The 25,536-nt window shown below is 38.4% G+C and overlaps 1 protein-coding gene across 1 annotated transcript; it reads right to left on the reverse strand.

Moving 5' to 3' along the window:
* Positions 1 to 573: 573 nt before the first annotated feature.
* On the reverse strand, positions 574 to 12,931 carry C3H6orf58 (chromosome 3 C6orf58 homolog). Its single transcript, XM_031504537.2, has 6 exons — positions 12,610 to 12,931; positions 8,508 to 8,594; positions 4,894 to 5,078; positions 3,686 to 3,819; positions 3,012 to 3,250; positions 574 to 701 (listed from the first exon to the last, which is right to left on the reverse strand). Exons 1-6 carry the CDS (start codon positions 12,929 to 12,931, stop codon positions 574 to 576), a joined length of 1,095 nt encoding a protein of 364 aa, XP_031360397.2.
* Positions 12,932 to 25,536: the final 12,605 nt, after the last annotated feature.

Consider the following 25,536-nt stretch of genomic DNA (forward strand, 5'->3'; position numbering starts at 1 on the left):
ATGTACTTGTTGCAAAGCAGAATAGCAAGGGAATCTATCTGTACTCAAGTACATAATCTGAAAAGCCTGAAAGCTTCCAGTTTGATTGTAGCTGCTCTGCGAAATAACAGCTTTGGTGGGAAACAGTCAAGTCATTGCATTTGGATCATAACTTCAAAAAAAGTTTCTCATGATCATCTGTTAGACCATTAAGTAATTACAGATCTAGGGGAATCCCTGCCGACAGGAGAAAAAAAAAATGTCTGAAACAGAATATATTTTGCCTGCTTTTAATTTTGTCTCCAATACATTATTTATAAAGCCACAAAAAGTAGTAAAATTATATTTTTCTCTGAGTCTTTTTATTTATAAGAAATTGAGTTTAAAAAATGAGATAATTAGGAAAATTAAGGTAAAAAATATCAATTCCATATGAGAGAGACACACACATGGCTACTCAGGAAATCCTGCTGTAAGAAATTACCAAGGCTAGATTACCAGAAACATGTCTGCTAAAAGATTAAATCAATCCACCTTGGAACCGCTCATTCTCGAGGAACTGGGAACTTTCAAATCATCTCCTTCCAAATAATTCTAAATTTCTACTAGGTCAAGTAGTTCGAACTTCTGGCTTGAAGTCAACCTTTCAATCAGTTGTCGGCCAATTTTTCTTCCTTCTTCGGTGGACATAGCCTTCTGCCAGAGCTTCAGCAGCAATCCTCCTTGGAAAGAAACACATGGCATTGGCAAATTAGCAGGGAGCGCATGCAGCTCACGGCACACCAGGAGCGCTCGATGCTCTCCCGGGGACAGAGAAATGTAGACAAAGCTGGAGCTTGCCGATGGGCTGATAATTGCCTACAAATATGCAGGGAGACGCAGACCATTCATTCAGCTCAGGATCCTTTGGTTTGACGGACAATGGGGTTTGTTCCCTTGTCACCAGTGCTGTAGGTTGAAATGATTGAAGACTTATGGGAAGGTCTTTGTCTGCTCTGGCACACAGCTCTGTGGTTTATGGAGCACTAGGCTGGGAGTTATAATCAGGCCTGTCTTGGTTTTCACTCTAAAACAAAGAGTGTTGACTTTCTGCCAGCTAAGACCTCAAACTGAAAAAAAGCAAATGATCCTAAACCTTTGTCCAAGTGCTAAGCAGTGGCTCTCTAGCACATGTGGCTTAGCCAGCCCAGTCTAGCATTAGCACTGGTTTGCAGGATAGCCACTGCTTACTCCTCACCCCACTCAGTGCTCATCTTTAGAGTGGATAGAGGGGAAACTGGAAGGTAAAAAAGTCTAGTGGAAAACTAAGAAAACTTTATTCTCTTCCTCTTCTGCCCTTGGGTAAAAAGTTGATCTGACAGTCCGTGAGTAGAAAAGCTTTAGAAGCAGCACAACATGCTCAATACAGTTCCTGCTGGACTATCAGGGGCGACTAAACAAAAATAAAGAGCAATCAAAGTCTGAATCAAGAAATCATGTCTCACTATGGGTTAGACAGGGTCCCATCCTAGGAGGTAGTAAGACCCTCCATCTGCTGTTGAAGTTTGCAGTACCAGTAGAGAACCCTGTCTCTCACAGGATGTATTTAAAAGCACCTACAAAACCAGTATATTTTGTTACCTGTGCTTTGTAGCATTAAGGTAGGGTCTTTCAAGACCCTGCTGAAGCTGTAGATTTAGATGCAGTCAAATTTATTTTAAAGCTCCTTTTTCTGATCTGCAAATCAGTTACCAGGCTGAATTAGCTGGCATTTAATACTCAGTTGAATTCAAAGCTCATCCCTTAGAGCAAAGTCAGGGAAACCTCTCCCCTGCAAAGCAAGGGATTTCAGCTGTGGAATTCATTATGGCTGCACCTGCATGAAACTTGTCTCTCTCTTTCCTTCCACTTACCGTGTTCAGTATCCATACATCCTTCCCTCTCTCACTGCAGTGCTTCCTCACCTGATGTGCTACCCTGGTGTTCTCATCCCTCCTTCCTGTCCTTCTGGTCATGCTTATCCTTGCTGTGTTCCTCTCCCTTCCTGGACTTATGTCAAGAAACCCTGAACTGTGTCATAGCTGCCAAGCAGGCAATAGATCTGTTCAGACCCTTATTCAGATTCCAAAAAATAATCCTATGTGAAAAATGTGAGAGAAGCTCTCTGCGATGGGAGAATGCTCTTTTGTAGCACTGAATAGCTTTGTTTCATATCTTTTTCAGCTTTAAATAAAACTGGTGAGAGAATTTTCAGTAAAATGTACAGATAGAAGAGGATCACAAATGCCATAGCTAGGCATGCTAATTTTTCAGTGTATTTTTACATTCTATTTTAATTTAAATATTCAAAATAACTTTGCTTCATAAAGGTCAAACATAAACAGCCAAACCAGAAGTATCTATGAAAGAACTGAATCCTCAGGAGAGTGTAATTCTAAGATGCACCACTGGATGGTGATGCACGACTTATTTTGGTGAATGCGATGAAGTCAGCATTGACTAAGGATAGTTTTGCTGGGACGGATCTCTGTTAAATCAAAGATCAAGAGAAAACAAAAAACTGAAACGAGAACATTTGTGGACATAAAAACTGTTGCTCATGATAATTTACTTTTTGTTTGTTTGGTTGGTTTTGTTCAACTGATATCAAATTTCATTTACATTTTTAATAGTTTCATATTCAACTGGTGAAACACAAAAAAGTCTCTGTTTCTAAAGTTCCTGTGAAAACTGGGAAAAAAAATACTAAGATCATCTGATCCCAAAATGGTTTTTTTGTTTGGTTTTTTTTTTTTTTTTTCTCACTGAAATCTCTCCTATTGTCAGTGTTATCCCAGCAGCATTTGCTGTCTGGTGTGTTGTTTGCTTATGGTTGTCTTTTAAATTGTTTTACTGTTAGCCTCTAAGATGTGTTTATACTATTTGATATCAAACATTCACTAGATTCATATGGAGAAAGGTATGTAGAAAGAACAAGGTATAAAATATCTATGGACAACAGACATCTTTTGTCATATAGATATGACATATAAATATCTAGGTCAGGCTCATACCTGTTAATTTATTTATTTTGTGAAGAGCTCTCAGTGACACCAGGACCTTATTTTGCTCTGGACTGAAGTCCTTAATGAATGGGAGAACATCCCCTTCAACAAGCATCCTCTGAGGCAGGAAAGCCTGGAAGTTGTTTGTGGTCAGTAAGTCTGTACTGAAGTGTGTGGCAGCAATGAAATCTACAGCATTAGCCCAGTCTTTACCAAAATTTGCTTCTGGATCAGAGAGATATTTTAAGCTGAAAGAGAAGAAAATAAAAAAATGCAGCAGATAACTGAACTCCCCTGTAGAACACACTAGTTGATAATTTATCCCAAAGGTTTTTTGTTCAGTATAAAATGCTGAGTGGCCTCAGCACCAGAGTGACTTGAAGCCTCCTTAATTACTTTATACCTGATTTCTCCTGGCAACCCTGACTTTGCCCACACTAAGCACAGCTCCTGGCTCCCAGAGGGGAACCAGCATCTTGTTGTAAGCCCAGAGCCTGACTGGTCATCACAGCTTGGGCAGCCATCTCTCACTGGTAATCCCATGCTCTGTGAGAGAGGGAGGAAGAGCAGAGCCTAAAGAGTAGATGCCTAAAGGCATCGTGCAGACTTTGTTAGGATACCATCCTTCTAAATAGGCATGGAGGTGGAAAGATCCTCCATGGACACCGCTCTATTCCCCTTACCTGTCCTGGAATTTGGGGAGTGCATAAGCAATGGAGGAGGTGTGTGCCTTCCACATGAGGCCAAGGGCATCATCCAGATTGAAGGAGGAGAGGCTGGCAGAGCTCACAGCTTTATGTTCTGTAGACAACAGATACTGCAGCAACAGGGAGCAAAAAGGGCAGAGAATGAGAGGGGTGGTTTAAACCCAGTTATTATTTTTTTAATATAAGCACATACCTCATAAAATAATAAACTAAAGGAAATTGTGTTTTAATAGTTAGTGGTAGTTGCTGTTCTTCAACTTCAACATTGCAAGTGTTTTATCCACATAATTTTGGTATTTGATTACAAAAAATCAGTGAACTTTTATATCTGAGTACAATGGAAGATTCAGTACTGAAATCGGGGACTCCTTGAAAACTTGTCTATATTCTTTTGACCACAACTTTCTGAATATTTTCAGAAAAATAAGAAAATCATCCTTGTTATCATTATGCTTATTTGAGGAGCAGATATTTTACAATAACTTCTGAAACATGATACATGGGGAAAATGATCTTATGAAGATAAATCCAGTCTTACTCTCATAACATCTACTTTCAGGCACAAGGGGGACTTACAATTTAACATTCCTGCTCATTATTAATCATTTGACTACCAATAAAAAATACTGACTGCAGTAGGCTAGCTATAAAAAAAATATCTATTCAATCTATGAAGTAAGAAATATTGTTATTTTTGGGATTAGAGAACAGCTGGGTGGGGAGGAAAGAGAATATCTGCTTGCATAAATGGGTGTACTTCTGAATGATGTTTCAGCATTTTCAAGTTTTTAGATGTTTAAAGAAATAAATGAATCCTGTAAAACCAACCAAAGGCCACTCCTTAAGGGTAGTGTTCCATCTTACAGGCTTATTTTGCATTGCTAACATAAGCAGTATTGGAAGAATTCAAATAAAATTGAATTCAAAACAGTGTCTTAGAACAGAGGCCAAAACACAGAACAGTCTCAAAGGAAGAAAAAAAATTCCATGACTCTTAAAAATCCTATCCTCCTTATCTCTAACTCACTGTATGTTATGCTCTCCATTTTTTCCTGCTTGTTGTTTTTATATGAAGCTGCTATTGAAAACAAACTAAGCTCACTGAATCTTAAAAATGACAGTAATAATAGTTTTTAAAGCTAATATTTTGGTATAATTTCTAAAAATGTTTAAAAAAAATTTACTTCGAAGAAGGCCTTCCAGTCATCCATGAGCTTGGGCATGCGAGACCAGCAGTCTTTAACACTGTAACAGAAATAATCTTTTTGCTCCTCTGGTGGCAATATTTCTATCTCATACGGCAGCTGCCCAAAGAGACCAGCCTCCACTGCCCCTAGCAAGGGTATAGTGGACAGATAGTAATTCATACCTGTAACAAAATTTAAAAGGCAGCAGGTGTTAATCACAAGCAAATGAAAAATTCCCACATAAGAAAATAAACTCTCTCCCACAACAAATGCAACTGTTTCAAACTGCCATGAATACAACCATATTCATCAGTGGAATATATGTACTGAAATGTAATAAGGATGACACTTGTATTGATTTAGATATGATTTGTAGTGTTCATTTATACATTGCACTTTAGGAGCCTTGTATGAGCTTCCACTGTGTTTTACTTTGCAGGAAAGGAAAAAAGCTAATGGAAAAAAGTTAGACCTTTGTAGGCTGTCATGGATAGAACAAGAAAAGTCTCTCAAATATTAATTGCAAACTAAATATAGAAAGACTAAGGGGTATTCCCACAGGTATTGTTGCTATTAAAAATCCCTCTTCTCTGTTCCCTAGACCTATGATAAAGGAAATGCGATATTTTACTGGAAAATAATAATTTTGCTTCTAAAAAATATTTCATTCACTGAAAATTGCTTGGATATTGCCTCAGTTTATCTTTTTAGATTTATTTTATGATGATGGCTTTGTTTGGTCTGATCCATATGTTGGAGCAGTCAGATCCAGAATGTAGGAAACTCAGGCTCAGTTCTCACTGGTGCCAAATCTTGTCCCCAGTGAGAGTGCCCACAGGGCTATTTCATATTCCTCTCTTGAAAGAAGAATCTGAAGTTCTCCTCTTAATTGTGTCCCCTTTGCAGAAATTAAATTTAATCATTTTGAGTGAAGAAAAGCCTGGGGATTTGTTGTTCTCTCTTGGGTGGGCACCTCTGAGCTGTTCAAAGAGGACATTTGTTCATACTTGGTGTCAGGGCCACAGACTGCACTGATGTTTGGTACAAAATCCCAGCAGTGAGGACCAAAATCATCAAAACCTGAACACCCACAATTTAACCATGTTCTCCTAATGAAAAGTCATTGCTCCACCTTATGGGAGATCACAAAACAAAGTTCAAGAAGAAGGAGTGTGTGTGTTGGCTGTAGTTCAGCAGGAACTGGTTCTGCACACCTTAGGAGAAGGAACACTGAGGGAAGTCAGTGTTTTGCTCTAAGCATGAGTTGAAAAAAAAGGATGGAGCAGCATGGAGGTGCTGTGGTCATGGTCTGTCAAAATCGATGCAGATATGAAACAAAAGATGGAGCAACACAGCAGTGCTGTGGTTACGCTCTGCTGAAAATATGCAGCTAGCAGGAACTAAGCCCAAAGAATGAACCAGACAGTAAGCAGAAGCTGGCTTTTTCTTCATTAGCTTGAAAATACATCTTGCTTTTCACACTCTACATACTAATGACTCAAGCACCATATCAACATGAAATGTCACCAACTGTAACTTAATCTTTGCTCTTCCCTCAAAGGAAGCAATATAAATCTAGCTAAAGTGGGGAGGGAGGTCAGAGAAGACTCCATCGTAACTTCTGGGATCAGTCAACAGGCTGAACTTGTCTTCTTCCCCCAAAGGGGTGCCTATTGGGCAAGAACCTCATTCTGTGCAAGTTAAATTATTATCTCTAGCTAGCTTTAATGGTGATTAGAATTGGTCAATATATTGCTTCAAATTCATTTTTGCAATCCATTACTATCAACAGCAATCTCTGAACCTTAACCTGTCACAGTGTTAGACTCTCAGTGTGTTTGTTAATAAATTGTTATTCAAGTACACTGTTTAGTGTGAGCCCTTCAAGGGCACTAAGGGAGGAGTGGCCAGAAGTAGATAACATACTTAACAAAACTGGAAATACCTACCAACTCCAAGTGAGAACATGGTTGTTGTATGACCCTAAACAGGTTGGTCAAACCATGCTCCGATAGAGTGGACTGTTTGGTGGGGTCCCCATAATGGGGCACTGACAGGCTGGTCAGGCACAAGGGTTTCAACTTCCCTGGGGGTGCTGATTGAACAAAAAGAAAGGGTTATATATAAAGAGAAACCCCTTGTCTCATGTGACACACCTCCTAAATGTGGACCTGGTTGGGAATTCAGGAGGAAATGTATGGCCAGTCAGAAGAGCAAAGGAAAACTCTCAAGTGATGAGAGGACAGTGTTTCATTGAGACTCATTACTGAACTGGCTCTTGCTTCTTGTTCACTGTTTTCATGAAAGTATTGAAACCTTGATCTCACATCACAAAGTGCTTATATTCTTTTAAGTGTTCTTGCCTATATTATATATTTGCACCTGCTCAGGTGACTTAGAGGGCATAAAACAATACAGGACAGGATACACTGATTATTCTAGGCAGAGACTGATGTTCTTAAGCAGGTAGTATCCCACACATGCAAGGTATATTAAATGTGAGTTTCTGGTTTAAACTAATTCCTGGTTTCATGTGACTACTTGTGCCAGAGAGGGCTGCTCTGAAGGTCAGTTGAAAGCATTAATGTCCTCAGAACACTAAGAGATGTTTCCATGCAGTCTCAAAGACTCTTTGCATCTTCTTGCTTCAATAGGGTAAGTCAAAGCTGAGTTTATGCATTTTTTTGGAGGCAACAAATGGATATCAAGCAGACATGCAATATTTAGAAGTAAGTGAAGAGCAGGAATTCAAACACTGAGAAAGTAAAAGTGGTAGATTCTATTCCAGGAAGGTCCCCTTCTTGCAAAGGGCTAGACACTGTGTGGGACACCATCTCATAGAGCACTAGTGCTATCCAAACACAGAGAGGGAATACCAAAGATGAAGTGAGTACCACAGTTTTACCCTAGATTTGCATTTTAAATTTTATCTGTGCTTGTGTCTTTATTCACTTGGAGATATATACATTTAACTGCTGTTTCACAGCTAGAAGCTTAATCCAAATGGCCACTGAAGGTTTTTCCTTCCTTCCTCTGGCAGGGAAGGGACAGAGCTGCTTGCTCAAACCTACAGATGGGTATACAGAAAAGGGGAATTTACAACAGAACATCCAGGAAGCTGAGGGAGCAAGGGACAGAAGTGATGGAGGGAAAATATGCTATGAGAGAAAGAACCAAGGATGGTATAAAAACCACAAAGATTCCTGCTTGACATTTGTTCACAAGATTTTAGTTTATAATGCAAGCATCTAAACTGAAGAAATCTGCTCTGGACTAACTGTAAACTGCAAATATCTACAAATATCTACAAACATATATACCTATCATAGTGTTTCCCACACATTTTCACATGAATATTTGCAGTATAAATATTTTTAAGGCTGCAAACTTGCTGTTTTTTTTTTTCTCCTTCCTCAAGTAAGTATTCAAAATCAATTAACTTTCATTTACCCACTCATGCTTAGGTGTCTTGCTACAAGTTCGTGATGGACAATTATAGAGCACTGAAATGATAATGTAATAGAAAAGTCTAAGGGGAAGAAATGTTTTCAGATGGCCCTCTAGGACACTAATTTGTTTTGGAGAAAAACAGTATGACAGCATATACTTACAGGACCACCAGCTTCTTACAGATTGGCACAGGAGCTCTCCATTTTCATAGCCACAGGAAGTCACACCAGAAGGATCTGCTAACCTACCTGAATGAATCAAATGAAATAATACAAAAAATACTTCTCAAACTTTTCACACAAGAAATCCCACTGAGATGAAAAAAAATAGAAAGGAATAAAGCATGCAGACCTTTGCTTAGAGAAGCAAAACAATTACTGTTTCTTTGCTTCATAAACAAATGTCCTAGAGTAGTTGAGTTTCTAAGTGCATAGTAATTTGATTTTGTTTTACATTTTGAGCTATCCCTCACTGTAAATGTATTCTGTGAATTTATTGAACTGTTTCAAATCAGGACTTCACAGTATTTTTAGTGAGATATAAAAATACATTCACATACAGACATGAACACATGCATAGCTGAAGCATCATTTCTAATAGATGTAGGGCTGCTAGTTCAGGAGAGCTGCTTAATGAGCAAAATAGCACAAACTAAATGTACTAGTAATTGTCTCACCTAATTGGGTTGTGCGATACAGAATCACTTCCAGCTTAATCATGCAGACAAACGTGGCCTTACTATGAAGCTAAGCATGAAAACATTGCTGTAACTAATTAGCAAAGTTTGCAAGCATCTGTGCTGTAGAAAACATGCAAGACATTTCACAATTATTCATGACAGAATATTTTACTTTAAGCACACGGCATGAAGAAATAGCCTAAGTCCTAAAAGAATACCATATGTGTACATGAAGTGTTGTCATGCAGAGTGTCAGGAAGCCTGCTTTAAGTGCATGACATGCAATTACCATGGCCTTGTGCAATGACTTGAGCAATTCCAGAAGCTCCCAAACTCTGCCCTGCGGAGCACTTGCTCTCTGACGAGTCAGCTGAATAATGGCAGTGCCATTTCTGTCAGATTAGAACTAAACCTCATTACCAAACCAAATTTTCTGGTATTTCCACTCAAGAAGGAGAGACAATCATGAACAATGTGCATACAAATTATCCTAATTATTCTCTCTAGCTGACTGGTCAGACCTTATGCTTTGGGGCATGCTAGCTGCTCAATCCTGTATCTTTCAGTAGCCAAGAACTGAGAACATGAACTTGCAATAATGAGGGTTGCAGTTCAACCCTTTTTTTAAGTTAAGAATATATATTTTTTAATATTTACAGAAAGATTCAATTTTTCAAGATTTTACTTAAACAGACTGTCAAAAAACAGGCAGCACTGGTGTGCAAAGAAGATGAATGGGAAGGATAAAGGTTAAAAAGAAAAAGACAAAATATCACAAAAGAATTGTACAAGAGGTTTACCAAATATTGTTAGCCTTGGTCCTTCAGGAAAATGAAGATTTCCCAGGCAGAAACAGTGATAGTTAAAAGATATGTAGAAATTTGAGCTGGAAGCATTAACTGCACTTACAGGTCTCCACACCATTTTTGTTGTCTCTGCTTCCTCCTATTCCCTGTGCTTAACACAATTATTATTTCATTCTTCAGGTCTACCCAAGCTAGTCTGTACTGACAGTGCCTTCCAGCTGTGTTATTGATAACTATGTGCAACCTCATCAGTAAGATTTTTCTACTTGTTTTTGTGGAAATGTTGTTACTGAAAGTGCTGAATGTAGTTATTCTCAGCTTGCTGGTGAAGAACTCCTAGCACATCCTCTACTTAGCCTAGACTTCTTTTAACAGCAATTATCACTAAATTCTCCTTCAGGTGTTCTTTTACCAGATTTACAGTTCCCTTGTCTTGTAAAGTACCATTTTAAAACTCTCATTGTAAGCTTTGCTTTTACAAAGGGAGTAAATGCATTTCTGAACTTTGAAAAAATCCCCAACATTTGTGTGACAAAAGAAGATATCAAATTAGCCTGACACAATTTGCCTTTGATTCACATAATCTGTGCTTTATCCCTTTTTCTATCTGGTTCCATATTATTCCTCTATACTTATTCTAATGTGTTGTTTACTGCTATTATAAGACAAATAAATATATGTGCTCGTATCTCCTTTTTTCTTCCTAAGTACAGGCACAGCCTTTCCTGCTCTTCAGACATACAATACCATGTGAATCTTTCTTAAATTTCTTGATCCTGGACTTGTACTTCTGTATGTGGAGATAGAGTCTGTCCTGTTTCTTAGTTTCTGTAGGTAGGACTCTCAGTTTAGCTTCACCTCCTAAGTGACAATTTCTGCTTCCATAATCTCATGCCTAGCAGCAATGCTGTCTCAAGATCCTTGTCTCTGATGTAAATTTAGGCAAATTACTGATTTCATTTTATGTCCCTGAGTGGATTATGACAAATCTTCATACCATTCTTATTAAGTAACAGCTTCACTTGATCTTCATGTTTTATACAGAACCATACACAACCATATTTTTACATATCCATAAAAATATTCTCTCAGTAACATAAATTTCAGGACCAGACAGAACTGTTAATTCAACAAATTTTGTAATTTTCAAAGTTCCGTTGTCTTGCATCATGAACTCAAATCCTGCTTTTGTTTGCCAAGCTTATTATGTTGATATACAAATACTTCAGTCATTCCTCACTAATCTATCCCATCACCTATCTGGACTAGGTTTAGCCCTGGCTAACCTCACTATGGCATTCACCAGAACTATGTTATTCTTCGTCCTTTATCCATTTGTCCTTCAAATGCTCACTTTTTTTTTACTGTAAAATTACTTCCAGCTATGTGATATTTCTCCTTTTAGCATTTTTTTTAATCTTATGGTCATGTAAATTTAAAAATATATCTCCTTTGTCAAAGTGTCAGCCCTATGACTCTTTAGCAGGTGACAGGACATCTTTACCTGTCTATGCAACCACGGGCAAATCTTCCCCTCACAAACTCTGTACCTTGTGTCTACTTGGAAATTGTCACTACAACAAGGCACATCCTCATTTTGTGGATGAGGCCATACTCCACAACTCCTCCTTTCAAGTAGGTCACCACTCAACTGGAGCTGCTGCATCCAGTCATCTTTGCCTCTGCTGCGCATTGGGTCAGTTCTCCTGCTGTGTCAGCCATCCATTCATCCGTTCTTCTTTTTGTGTGCATAAAGAAGGGAAAGAGGAAAAAGCTTGCCTAAACTCCAACCAAAATCTTTTTGTTGCTATCTGTTTGCCAGCTAATTTCCTACTTGGATTTTGCTTACTATCTTGTTTTCCTCATTTTGACTTAGGAGTAAATTTTCCATTAGGTGTGACTAAATGCTGGCAGCCTTCCTCCAGCACCAGGTGCAGGACCTCTGTCTTCTCTCAAACCTATAGTGTCACCCAAACCCTGCCACATGTAATACAGGTTACATCCAATAAAGAAAACAACAGGCAGACAGAAACATTTGTTTACCCCTGATAAGATATTGCAGCCTTAGCCTTAAGGAACCTTTCACATGTGTTTCTGTGTCTGCTCCCCTGGCAGGGACTACAAGCAAACCAGAATGACTGCCCTAGACAACAACCAGCTTTTAGGGGATAAACCCTTAGAATCTGGACATAATTTAAAACAAAACAGAATAATTAAACAAACCCCACAAACAAGCAAATAAAAAAAATCCCAACACAAAAACTTCAATTTTTTGTGAAAAACATATTTAGAAAATAAGGAGGCTTCTTCTAAACCAATCATGAAGAATGAATGGAAATAAGTTCTCAAAGGGAGACGTAGACTTTTAAATATATGTCTTAGAAATTAAACTCAAACCACCTCTAGAAGCTTGTAATATTAACAAAAATAAAAGTTAACAATTTAAAAATGTCATTGTAGAATATGTGCCCTGAAATCTGTCTGCATAAACTGAAGCAACTGGGAATGCCTTTCTAAAGATTTTTAGTTAGCTGAAATATTGCCCATCTATATTGCAAATCTGGATTTGAACTTCTTCCTATAAGGAATTTTAATAGCAATTTCTCAGCAAGGTAAGGGTGTTCACTAAGCATTTCTTTTTCAAATTGGCAGCTCTGTCAAAGTTTACCCTGTCTAAGGCTATACTGGGCTTGTGAGGCAGAAACTTTGGAAAGGAAGCCTCTAAGCAGGTCTGGTAAACACTTTGCAAAGCCAGCATCTTAAGCAAATAATTAATACCTGTACGAAATTGCCACCCATGCTGTGCTGGTAATCCCCAGAGAATATTGCCACTGTTTTGGGGTCCAAAGGCATCAAAATATTTGGCCGAAGCATTTAGCAAGCTCTTATACATTCCCAGTCGATCTTGATAGTTCCAAGCATTGATGACAATTTTGTTGTCCCTTACTGGGAAATCCAGCAGGTTTTCAGGGGCCAGGTGCCACCGAGGGGGATAGACATCTTCTCCAGTGACATCGTTTTCACGCTGTGCCGCAGCAGTCGCAGGACTCAGGGTAGCAGTCACTGCAAGAAGAGTACGTATGCCAAAGTGGAGCCACATGGTGAAGGCTTGTGACCCAGGTGATTGTGGCTGCAGGGCTTTTATCGGTAAAGGTGAGGGCTGGATCAAAAGGCTGACTCAGACTCACGAGTCTTTGTCTCCCTTCCCTTTCCTAGCCATGACCCTGATGTGGAATTGCCAGACTCTGAGTAATGCTGTGAGTAATGCTCTGTCCTCTCTGTGGGATCTAGGGAGCACCAGCAGATGTTTAAGAGGAATCAATGTAATCAGAAAATGTCCAGTGTCCGTGACATATGTGTGCACATACATACTTCCAAATGGTTGAGGTGCTACAATATTGATTGTACAGTTGCGCTATAAAACTTTGTGTGTGTTTCTTACTAGCTGTCATCTTCCCTTTCCCAGCCCAATTCCTTTGGGTAAAGAAGGGAGAGCAGTGGCAGAGATCTCACCTCAACACACGCACAGGCTATGGGTGAGGTATTCTGAGGGGGGCTCCAGGCACTGACAAAAGAGCAGCAGTGACACACGCTGCTGGTGCTGCCATTGTCAGCTTTTTACTTTGGCCTTGGGACAACTGCCTGCAGCCTTTAGGTCATAAGAGTGTTGGAAGTAGCCAGATCAGCCTGTCTTCAGGCCACATAGCACCTGGTGAGCTGTACTTTTAGTACTGGCTTGTCTTGTGTAGAAATGGTCATCATTATAAAGTTCTAAGGTCTCCTATTAAAATTCCATGATCCTGTAGACTCCAAAGGAAACACAAAGGCCATGCCTCCAGTGATAAAATTGGTGTTTAAGTTATACTCCAACAAAAGTGAAACTGTGCAGCTGCCTTCATCTCACCTATCGTTAGGAATTCTAGGAATTTATAATCTTCAGCTGCTTTTTCTCAGATAAACAACGGTTGCAAAAGAACACAGCAAACAAATGTGGTTTGCTATCTCTAGTCTTCTATTTGCATGAGAAAAATTGCAAATGCTGATTTTCTTTGAAGTAGTTCTGTGAGTTTCGGTTGGGCTTTGTGTGCCTAAAGTACCTTTAACCCGGCTGCAAACTTCTGTTAGTAAATTCAAAAGAAATTTATCACTTCAAAATGCTTCCATTTACGCTATTAATTAGGAAGACTTTTGGGTAAATAGCAGAATTTTTCAATGATCACTTATAATTTTTTGTCTGCTTGTCCCTGAGTGACTGAGAGAGAAACCCAAATGATTTTGGAATACAGAGATATTTGGAATACAGATCTGATCATGCTGCCTCAAAGAAGTTTAGAAAAATCAAATTGTTCTTTCATTAACTTCTATGGATGAGATTTATCTAACCCAAATGTGGGCATTTTAACATTAACCTAGCTATGTAGATTCCCTTGATAATCAAATCAGAAAATCAGGCATACCCAGAATGTAACTCATTTAAAGCACTCCACTGAGAGATGTATTGCTCCTGACTGACTGTAGAGGGAGTAAAAACAACAAGTTTACCTTTAGACATATATTCTGAAATAATTATTTCAGAAATGTTTTGAAAGGTTCTTTTTTTCCTTGAAATAAGGCCTTGTATTAAATAATCCTGAGGACAAATGCCAAGAACTGTGTTGATTGCATATATATACACTAGGCTCAAATTGAGCCAATGGGCAGCGTAACGCTCACCTAAAAAGAAAGGATGATGAAAGGCATCAGCTAAGACACAAGATATATGGAGGCAACCTATGAAATGAAAGCCACAGAGCTCATAATTTTACTAAGGCAGAAATTTTTTTCCAGAACATGAAGGAGTGAATAAGAGTGGTTGGCGGTTTGGTTTTTTTTTTTTTTGCTATCACTGAGAGTGTCCAAATTGGTACACTAAACTCTTTCTGCTTTTCTTAAGTCAAAGGGGAGAGTTTGAATTCTTCTCATGAAAGACACCAGACATTTATATTACATGAATTATTTTGCTGAAGGTACATAAGATAAAGAGGTTCGTTAGTCCTGATGGATACACTAAGGAGCTGGAAAGTCAGTAAGGACGGGACATCAGTACTCCCAGTGGAATTAATTCTGAACTGACACAGAGTTTTGCAGGTGAGAAACTTTTAGGTAAACTGGGGATATCATTAACCTTCAGCCACATAAAATAGCACTGAAAGGAAGGGTTCACCCACTTCATTTTAGGGTAACAGTCCTAAGAGGAAGAATAATGAGTTTTCATTTAGATGGGATATTGGTATGAGCCTCCCTATCACATGGCACCTTTTTTCAAACCCTGACACTTCCACCAGTAACTGTAGGTGCCCCTTGACTGTGATCTGTTTCAGGGAAAAACAACTACACTGTAGCTAAAAGTATTCTTTGTTTATTTCACTGAATAAGCTAAAATCAGTGGATATATTTATGTTTCTTACTAATCTCTGTTGCTATTGTCCACAGCAATTGTCTTGAACAAGTTTTCTATTCCTTTTTGTCATAGGTGTTTAGTATTTGGCAGGGAGGATCTCTCTGACTGCAGTATCCTCCAGCAAAACCTCTTAACAGGGCTACAAAAAGGTTTATAAATTGCTACTGGTGCTGTTGTGAGTCAAGGTCATCAGCCAAACCCTGTGGTCACATGAGTGGACGCAACCCCTAATGAAGTAAGGCATGTTGTGGTAGGAGCACCAGGCATCTGAGGGCAAATTATAATGAGTGTGTAGTGGATCTAGCAGGAGGTGCTGCATCATCATATCCTGGCTCCTTCCTACATCCTTGAAGCTCACATTTTTGATTCTTTGGATAGCATCATTCTCATGTTGTCTATAATCCCATTCGCCCCTCTTCAAAAACCTTCCTGTGTTCCTGGCTGATCTTGCCTCAGCAAAAAGAGTAACCTGCACTGAAGATCCTGACAATTCAGACTATAAATTGTGATTAATCAGCACACAGAGATTCATATCTGCATACCAAATGCAGTTTTTCTTTCCCAAGTGAAGCAGTATTCTTTCCGTGAGGCTGGCTGGGTGGATGTCTGGCTGGGCAAATGGCTACAACGGCAGGTGCAAATCCAACATTTCCAGAACTCCAGTTCATAATAGTAAAAGAAGATTAATTAGCAACAAGGTAAAAATATGGATTGAGGAGCAGGCTACACACAAGATGTGTAATGGGTACCTGGTGGGGTCCTAGGTGCACTTCCCAGATCACAGTGCTCCAGAGGAGTCAAGACCATACTCAAATTTCCTGAATAGGCTTTCTTGCAGGACCAATGTTAAGATGTGCATTTATATATATATATATATATATATATATATATATATATATATATATATATATATATATATATATATATACATATGAAAGAAACCAGCCAATTATAAAAATATTTAACCCTAACCCTAACCCTAACCCAAGCCATGAAAATTTGAATTAACCTATAATTTTCTTATGGAGGTATATTTAGCTTAGAGGTTAGTTCAGATTATACCATAGTCTTCACTGCTTTTTTATCTTCTTCAGCTTGAAGGTGAAGCTGATCACGGAGTCAGGTATCTGTAGAATTTAGCGCCTACAGTGTGGTCTTCGGCATCACCTCTTCAACACCTGCCATAAAATACTTCAGCCTTATTTTCACAGTCTGATGGAATTCATTCCATTGAGTCAGACTATACAAAAGGTCCACTCACTGAAGCACGTACTTAAAAGTTGATACCAAAATAGAGAGCTATATTCCTGAGAGTATCTGAGTTGTAAGAACCTGTTTAATGGAGGAAGATGATAGTAAATTTTTAATATAATATGTCTATTTTTTCTTGGAAATTGTTGTCAAATACAGCCCTAAGACTGCTTATGAAGCCAAGGAAATTGTTTGCCTATTTATTTGTATATCACCAGGGGAAAAGTAAATTGCAGCAAAAATTACTAGAATCACGTTGTGAGTTGGGTTTATTTTTTAATCTGTCATTAATTATGGATTAATTTATAAGACAAATAAACTGAATCTTCACTTATAATTTTAGTGTGACATTTTAGTTAGATGAAAATGAGAATAACTAATTAGAAAAAAATTGAAAAGCTTCATTAAAAGAAAGATACAAGTATCCAAAGCAATAAATCTGTGGGTAGATGCTAGTGCCCAGATTTACTGATGTGAAGTACGGAAAACGACTGCATCAATTAGAAACTTGGACAAAAACCAGCTTTTTTTTGCCATTTGGAAGGAATAAACAATTATTTCAGGAATTAAAATTAGCTCTTGAAACTCAGAGACTGCAGAGAAAATTTTAAGGAGACTGTCTATCATCTTCTTCCAGCTGCAGCCATTTACCTTAGAGTGAAAAATAAAAGGGAGAGGGAGGGGAGAAGCTTTCTTGCAAGAAAGGAAAGGAGAGCTAACAAAAACATTTCTCAAAGAAATAGATTAATCTTCATTGTGTAAGCAGGAAAAATAAATTTTAGTACAAGACAACTGGAAAGAAATGTAAAATAAAACACGAGCTATAAATTAGCCTAACATTTATTGCCTATTTTTGTTTCTCTCATGGGAATGAATAACACTCTTGTTGTTTCTAATTGATATTCTGTGTTGGTATACAACGCACTATTTTGGTTCTGCTGTTCATTTGTAATGAGAGAGGAAATAAGGGTGATTTTCAAGAAAAACAGATTTCAGTCTCTAGAGAAGTCTGAATAACTCAGAGAAAAAAAAAATTCAAACCTGTTTAATTAAACTAAAATGTATATTTAACATATAAACCAAATCAGTCATTTTTGAATCATAATTAAGATACTATAAACCCAGAAAAGGTGTAGTAAGGAGCAAACATGTGCATGGATAGGTGTTAAAAGACAGAAATGACTGGGTATTCACAGATGCTTGCACAACAAAGCTAATATTGAAAGGAGACCTAATGATAGTATATGGAGAGATGTCACGTCACCATGTTGAGAGATGACAGAAAACAAACTTTTTTTAAACAGAATACTTTTTTCTGGAAAGCATGATAAATATTTCAATTGCCCAGTTTTTCATGCTTTTCTTTCCCTTAACTTTTATTTCTTTTTAGAGAACACCCCAAAATCCAGTACCTGGGTGCTCCTGAGAGCTCTGCTTCTGAGATGTCTCACATGGCTTGATTTCATACGTATCAATATCAGTTCCAGAATGCAAGTGTCCAATGCATAAAGACTCATGTGAAATTAACTTCCTGTATCTGACAGCCACCTGCTGATATACAGCAAATATAAGTATGTCTAATATCAACAAAGGCCACAAAGTTTGGGACCATAAAAAAATCCCCAAAGCACACAGCTGGGCAGCTATTGCAGGACAGGAATTTCTAGTCTGTTGTCCCAAGTCATCAAAAAATTAAACCTTGGATTATCAAAAGGATAGAAGTGAAACACTTGCTGAGTTTTAAATAAGTTTGAAAGGAATTCATGTAGCTCCCAGGTGTTCCTATCAAACAAGAACCTCTGAGGACTCCTTGATTTCACCGGAAAAAATGTCCAACTTCCCAAATATTCCTGACCTGTTCTGAAGTGCCATCTCCTCAAATGAGTGTGTCACATGACCTTACTCATATTGAGTCATACTTAATTGTCCCATTTAATTCTCATCAAGATTACAAGAATAGCTTTTTTGATTATAAGGTACGCCTCCCTCAGCCTGCCACACAGCTGACTGTCCTACTGCTGTGTTGTTTCCAGTGTTACCTGTCTCCTCCCTGCCCGCACCAGCGCTTGGGTCACGCTCTGTGGTCTTTGCAGGGAGCCACGATACGATGCTCACTTACTGGGGATGGCATACCATGGGAAACCATCCGGCAGGAGAGCCTGGGGAGACCTGACCTGCATTTTTTCTGCTGTTTGGATGGCAAAGGAAGCTGCTGTGCTCCCTAGAAACAGAGGTTGCCTTTTCCAGTGTGATGAGACCTGTTGGAGGTGCTTAGGAGTGTCATTGACACATACAAGAAAGTCTTACACTGTAGCCTAGATTTAAATGAAAGGCCAGGGGTACTCATGCCTCGTGAAGGCTGACCTAGAACAGAGGCTAGATGGACTCAAAGAATAAAGTAGGTATTTATTAGAAGGCCTCAATGGATACACCTTGGGCAGTACAAGACCTAAGCCAGGGCTACACCCAAGATGAGCCAAAATGGTCACAAAATGGACAATGGTGTCTCACTTCTGTAAGTTCTGGTCCACTGGCATATTGGACTTAATTGTCCAGTTATAGCTTTAGCCCATGAAGACCCATCCTTCTTGCTTATGCTCTTGGGCCTCAGATTTGGATCAATTGTCCATGGTCCCAAGCTAGAGAAGGAGTTGTTTTGTCTACCTATTCTGTGAAAAGAGCTTACTATCCCTTGATATGAGACTTAGAACTACACATTAAAGCAGCACAGAATCTGAAAAATATAAAAGTTAAAACCCGAGACATCAGTATTTTTTCCTTCTTTTTTCTTTTTTTTTTTTTTCACTACCACAGATCTCTCTGCTAGTTATTCTGCACATAAAACCACAGTACACAGTACACAGTTAAGAAAAACCTATCTTAAAATTTTGAAATATTAAGCTTTCAAGAAGGAGAAGACAACTCCCCTCCAGAAAAGTGAACATAAGCAGACAAGCTTCCTAGAAGCAGGTCTCTGAACCCTGTGATGTCATCCTGGATTTCTATTGCATTTGCTTCAAAGTAATTTAATTTAAAATGCTTAGCCTTGGAGACAGAATATTTGGATTCCTGTCCTGATTCTCTTTTCGCAAACAAATACTTAAAAATAAAGCATTGTAATTTATTTTGTAAAATCAGAGTGGGTACAGCAGGCTCTGATCCTGGGCTTCTACCATCCTTATACTAAAATCACACCAAATTTCTTTGGCTTAGCTTTATCTGCAAAAATACTTGCAAGAAAATACTTATTATGCTTATCCTACTCCTGTGGATGCTAACAGTATAGGTATAGCATAGCTCTTTTTTTTTTCTTTTTTTCTTTCCTTAGAGTCCACAGGCCAATAGCTGGAAATAAGGAATTTATCTCACATTTTTCTTTGCAGTCAACAATTGTGCCAGTTAATCTGAATAACTGAGGGTGGTGAAACTGCAGGCTCCTGTAAGTTTGTATATGAACACTAGATGATGCTATATAACTTTTCAATCTCCCTACCACTTTCACATGTAACTGAAATAAAAATTATATAGAATCAGAAGACTGGACTAGAACATGTTTTTAATATGCCGGCAAGTATGCACATACACCAAATCATATCACTGAAGTAAAAAAATCTGCATTTCTCTCCAGTTAGCTGTCTCCATCTCAATTGACAGGTGCAAAGAGAGGGTACATCCAATTTTAGAGCTACTTGTGCCAGACATTGTGGCAATGTGCTACAAAAGGATTTTAAACAAATGCTTAATAGCAACAATGCTTTCCAAATGCTTTGCCAAAAAAAAAAAAAAATTGGCAAAAAAACTGTCCCTTTCACAGCAGTTTTTATACTAGACCAGGTATCAACTCTTTTGCTGCAGTCAGGAAAATTCCTTAAACTGGCATAAACATCACATGCTGTACTTGGAATAAGCTAGCTTGGTTTATGTACAGATGAAATTTGTTCTACCAGGTAATGTGATATTGTACAGAAAAGGGCTCTGGCTCAGAGGAAAGGGCTTTGAAGTCGTTGTGGCTTCTGTCTTTCCCATAAGAAACAGCTCCTCTGATTCCTATGACCTTTGTATGTATGATGTCCTTATGACACAATTCAAATACTAACCAAGTGGTGAATCCATGTCTCAGGGTGGATATAGTCGCAAACACAAACAAGTCCCTGTCCAGACATGGTGAGTCTTTCATAATTTGCAGAAATATTGAATGGGAAAATCTCAAATGTTACTGTCTGGGAAGTGGACTAGCAGCTGCTCTTGCCCCAGAGAGGTTTTGATCTATGCTCTTTCCAGAACTCCTTGGTCAGGGGGCAGTGCCCATGCACTAATGTGCTCACCAGCCAGCCAGGGAAATAACTGTGTGTCATGCTCATTTCACATCAGTGCTGCAGGTCACCATTACCTCAATGGCTTGAATCAGGCTATGTGAAAGGGTAGTTGATGAGAGCACATGGGCTTGAGTTACACCTTAAAACTGCTTGAAGAATTAGTTTCACCCTTTGCCAAAGTTTTAATAGCAACTACAAGATGCACACAGACTCACAATGGCTCACTGAACATCCTGCAGTGAGAGAGTCACCATAATAGTCATTGAAGAAGATATTTATTCTTTAAAGAGGGCTCAAGGAAAGTTTTTTCTTGTGTCTTTTTGTGATCTTTAATGGTAGTGGAACCTACAGAACAAGAGTTTCTAGTTATTAAAATATGTAGTTATTTCTAGCTATTAAAAGTATGGTAAACAAAATGAAAGGTGAATTTTTGCTTCAACTCAGTTAAGCATCTTTAAAATTATGATAGATTAATGGAAAGTGCATGCAAATGAAAAGTGGGTAAAAACTTTTTAGGATTTTTTCCTTAAAAGAAATTAGCCCAGTCATCCTTGAGAAAAAGGACTTAACTTCCCTGAGTTAGTCTGTTACTCAGGTCTCATTCCAGAGCTAGATCTGAAGGGTAGGCGAGGAAGACATGGCAGCAAATATTATCATGACTTTGGAGGACTGTATCTGGAAGTCATAAGGTACATGGCCAGCATCAAACAGGAGATGGGATGCACTGCTTGGCTCTGTGTCTGAGCATCAGCAGCTCCAGCTCAGAAGAGAGATCCTTCCTTTCCAGTAACTATAGATTTCCTTTTGACAAAAACACTTCATTATAAAACTGGGAACATTTACTTTGCTGCATTAGATGATTTTTATTTTCCTTATATTTTTAAGTCATACAAAAATTTTGTTAATGCAAAGACAATTGATGTTTTAATAAAATCCATTGCTACATTTCATTATTATTATTCACAGAAGTTCTCAGGTTATATTCAGGTTATATGAAGTATTTCAAGTGAACAGAACATGTTTTTTTTCTAGTCATGGCAGAAACAATCAGTGATTTGAAAACATATGTTTACTTTATAGCAGTTGGTTTAATAAAGCTTCTAAATTAAATCTGTCAGTACTCAAATTATCATGAAGAATCCTATGCCAGCTTAGAGGAGACAATGACCAAAATGTCCAAGAAATCCTAACATTGGAGGTAGTAATTTTGACAAGATTAGCTATTGACCTTAATGAAGCCAAGATTTAGCCCCAGAATATTTAAAGAAATATCTCTGTATAATGAAGATTTGTTGCTTCCTACACATGCCACTTCTAAAATTACAAGACAACTTGGATTGTGGGAAAAGCAGGTGGGTTTGAAAAGAGTGGGTCACAGCTCTTTTGAGCAATGACTGCCATGACTACATGGCAGGGTAAGTTTATGTGCCTTCCTTGGACTTCCTTCCTCAATAATGAATGAAACCTGGAGGGCATACTCTCCTGTATATATATCTCATTAATAACTGATTAACTCAGCCAAACAGGAACACTTGTATTAATTGCTGACTTTGTTGGGATAGATACCAAGTTAACCCACATTCAGACTCAGAACAGGGGGAGCAGAAGGATTCATCCTGCAGCACCCTTTTCAACACAAAGCCATTATCTTAAACTTAAGGGTCAATTATGCTTCAATTGTGGTCTCTTGCACTCAGATCAATAAAGGATTATCTCAGATCTGTCCTGCAACATCCTCATTCTCTGTGGGCAGCAGCATCAGCTGTCCAGGGTTTACATATTGCTATGGCAATGTGACCCAGAGCCTTGTTGCAGGACTGCAGTGTCTCTGGGATTGTCCTTACTCCACAAAGCTTGATTGTTGTTTTGCTCGTAATAGAATTACATCAGAGTAGATGTGTTGTGCTGAAAAACATTTCTCTACAGGAACTCCAAACAAGATCAGGCCATCACTGCTTTGTCTCTGCCATGCCTTCTGTGAAATGCAAGGAGTGCAGGAGGGTGTTAGGGTGGAGGAGCACGACATGTTCCTGGAACTTGACCTGCAGGGACTTTCCTGACACTCTGACACTACAACACACCAAGATCGATTTCCCAGGCTCCTCCTTGGAAATACTCCATCCCTTCCTCCCCCTCCTCTCCCTCCCCGGCACCAGTTCCATGGAATGGAAGAGGGGCTGCTTGCGGGATGAGGGCAGGTAAAGTCTCCATAGAAACAGGGAAGGACTCCGGCCTCATTTGCACAGCTCCCCGACAGCCTGGAGAGAGAACAGAAGCTGCTGTGGGTACAGACACAACTGATCCACTGTCTGTCCTTTAAAACCATCTAAAGCAATATCAGCGTGCACAAGGTAGCAGATTTAGAGAAAATAATTTTCTCACTTGCTCTTTAAATCGGAATCAAAATTCAGTCCCCGAGTCAAAAGCCTTGCAACAAATCTGTCATGTGTACTTCTCAATACACCTACAGAGATTTTCCGTGCACATGCACCAGCTGGAAAACCTGATATCCTGATTTTATTGTTTTGATGCATGCCAGAGTCCTCTAATTTCTCTGAAAGTACTAGGGCATTATGTAAGAAGCTTGGATATGATCCAGGTTGTAGATAACAGCATAACAGACCTGATAAAAAGCCCAGCAAATTGTTGAACAAAGGATCTCATTCACTGTTGATTTATTAATCAGCAGCTTGCCTCAATACAGTGATTTTTTTAATAGGGTTTGTAAGTGTGAATTAACACCTAAAATGTCCAATCATCATACACAAAATCCAGTAAGACAAAGAAATGGAAAAAACTTATTTTCAGGATTACTTAAATTAAGGTCTCATTGGTGCTTAGGACAAAAAAGGAACAAAGATAAATTTAACAGCATTGTCAAAATTTCTAGTCTAAGAGTTACCTCTGAAAATTGCATTTAGCTTAGAAATGATATGTACAAAAACCCATTGATCTTAAAATGTAGGTTATAGTGAAAAAAATAACAGAAAAACCAAAAATAAAATAAAGAGAGAGATTATCTATAAGAAGAGGACATAAAGGCAGAGAATAATTCTGGAGGTATCACAGGTAGAAAAGAAACTAATTATCTAACATCAAGTATTGGAAAATCTAGGTGAAATTTTCATCTGGAAACTTATGTATATGGTAATGTGACACCACCTGGAAGTCAGAGTAGGAAGATACAGTCCCAGCCTAAACAATCATACACATCCATAAGTTATCAAAACAAGCATAACAAATTAAGAGGGAGGAAATAAAAATTTAATTAACATGAAATGAGAAATAAAGAAAAACATAAAACACTCTCAAGCCTCTCAACTAACAAAATGTAGACTGTTTATTCTCCTGTTTCCTCACATCTTCCCTAAGTCCCGTAGCCTTCAAAGGGAATTGGGCATTCTAGTGCCTATGAATAAATTAAGAAAAATCACCTACTGTAGAGATCCCTGAAAAGTACTGCATTCTGTTGGTCACCAGGTGAATGAGACCAGGCTGGCCCTGCTTCTCCCAAACTCTCTTTAGGCACAAAAGAAGGGGTCTGCAAACCCCCTAGGATGTTAGACCACTGTTTTCACTTGCTTTAAGCTATGGTGGAACACCATGGGGTAAGACGCTCTGCTGTTGTGCTCAGGAAAGTCACAATGAGGAATTTAAAGATTAAGATAGACAATCAGACCTTCATATTTTTTGTGGGCCACCTCTCAGTGCAATTCACAGGTTGTGGCACAGCCTCCCTGTCAGAAGGAAGCAGGCAGACCCCAGAATACAGCCTGCTCATGACTAACTTCTTTTAAAACCTCCCATTTTAAGTCTGAGATCACCTGCAATTGATCATCTGCAATAAAAATACTTATATTTGAAATATCTTCCTGGAAAGGCTGCTTGAACATACTCATACTGTGTTAGTGTCCAAATGAATACTATTTAACTTCAGCAGCCAGTGAGCATGCTATACAAAATGCCATGAGACAAAGTACGAGACTGATTAATTTAGAGGAATTAGATATTTTGGCTTTTATTCTCACTGTCATAGCTATAAAATTTTATCTACTGTTTCTCTACCATTAGCCTCATTAAATAATCAATGACGTTTAGATACTAATGCAATATATAAACTATTCAGATATATACATACATGATAGCATTTATGCAAGTCTGCTGTAATCTTATCCTCTGAAAAGAGTATGAGAAAGTAGAATGGCAGCAAACATGCCAATACAGAGACATTTCTCAGTGTCTTAAATTCAAAACTGATACTTTTTAAAAATCGTTCTAGCAACTTAAGGTATAGCAATTCCAGAAGAGACAGAGGGAGGCTGATAGAATTTTTTTTATCATTAGAAATGGTTGAGCAGAACTGGATTGTTTCATGGCATGTTCAGTTCTGTTTTTATCTCTGAACAATAAGTATAGTTGATTGCTGTAGGAATAAAAACCAGGATTATGAAACTCCCTGAAGCCTTTGGAAAGGCTGAATGAAATGTGTGATAGCAAAATTAGAACTAAGCCTTTCCTTTAAAATAATTTAGTTATTGAAAGCAACAGACCTAATTTCACCTAGATTTATTTTCCATTGGTGGAACAAAAGATGCCTCTAATTTTCATTACAATTTAAATTTTTTGTGCCTTCTCACAATCTTGTGAGTCTGAGAATCCAGTGAGGTCCTTGAATGCAAGGGTTAAACCAAGAGAGGT

Source organism: Lonchura striata, chromosome 3 (genome assembly GCF_046129695.1).
Source record: "Lonchura striata isolate bLonStr1 chromosome 3, bLonStr1.mat, whole genome shotgun sequence".
Taxonomy (NCBI): domain Eukaryota; kingdom Metazoa; phylum Chordata; class Aves; order Passeriformes; family Estrildidae; genus Lonchura; species Lonchura striata.

Bases quoted from the DNA above. Each gene is read 5' to 3' on its own strand.
- C3H6orf58 (XM_031504537.2), bottom strand. From the start codon at position 12,931: ATGTGGCTCCACTTTGGCATACGTACTCTTCTTGCAGTGACTGCTACC. The intron at 8,595-12,609 runs GTATTAATTATT...TGATTCATTCAG, and splicing joins TGGGTGGCAATTTCGTACAG to GTAGGTTAGCAGATCCTTCT. The intron at 3,251-3,685 runs GTAAGGGGAATA...CTTCTCTTTCAG, and splicing joins CTCCCCAAATTCCAGGACAG to CTTAAAATATCTCTCTGATC.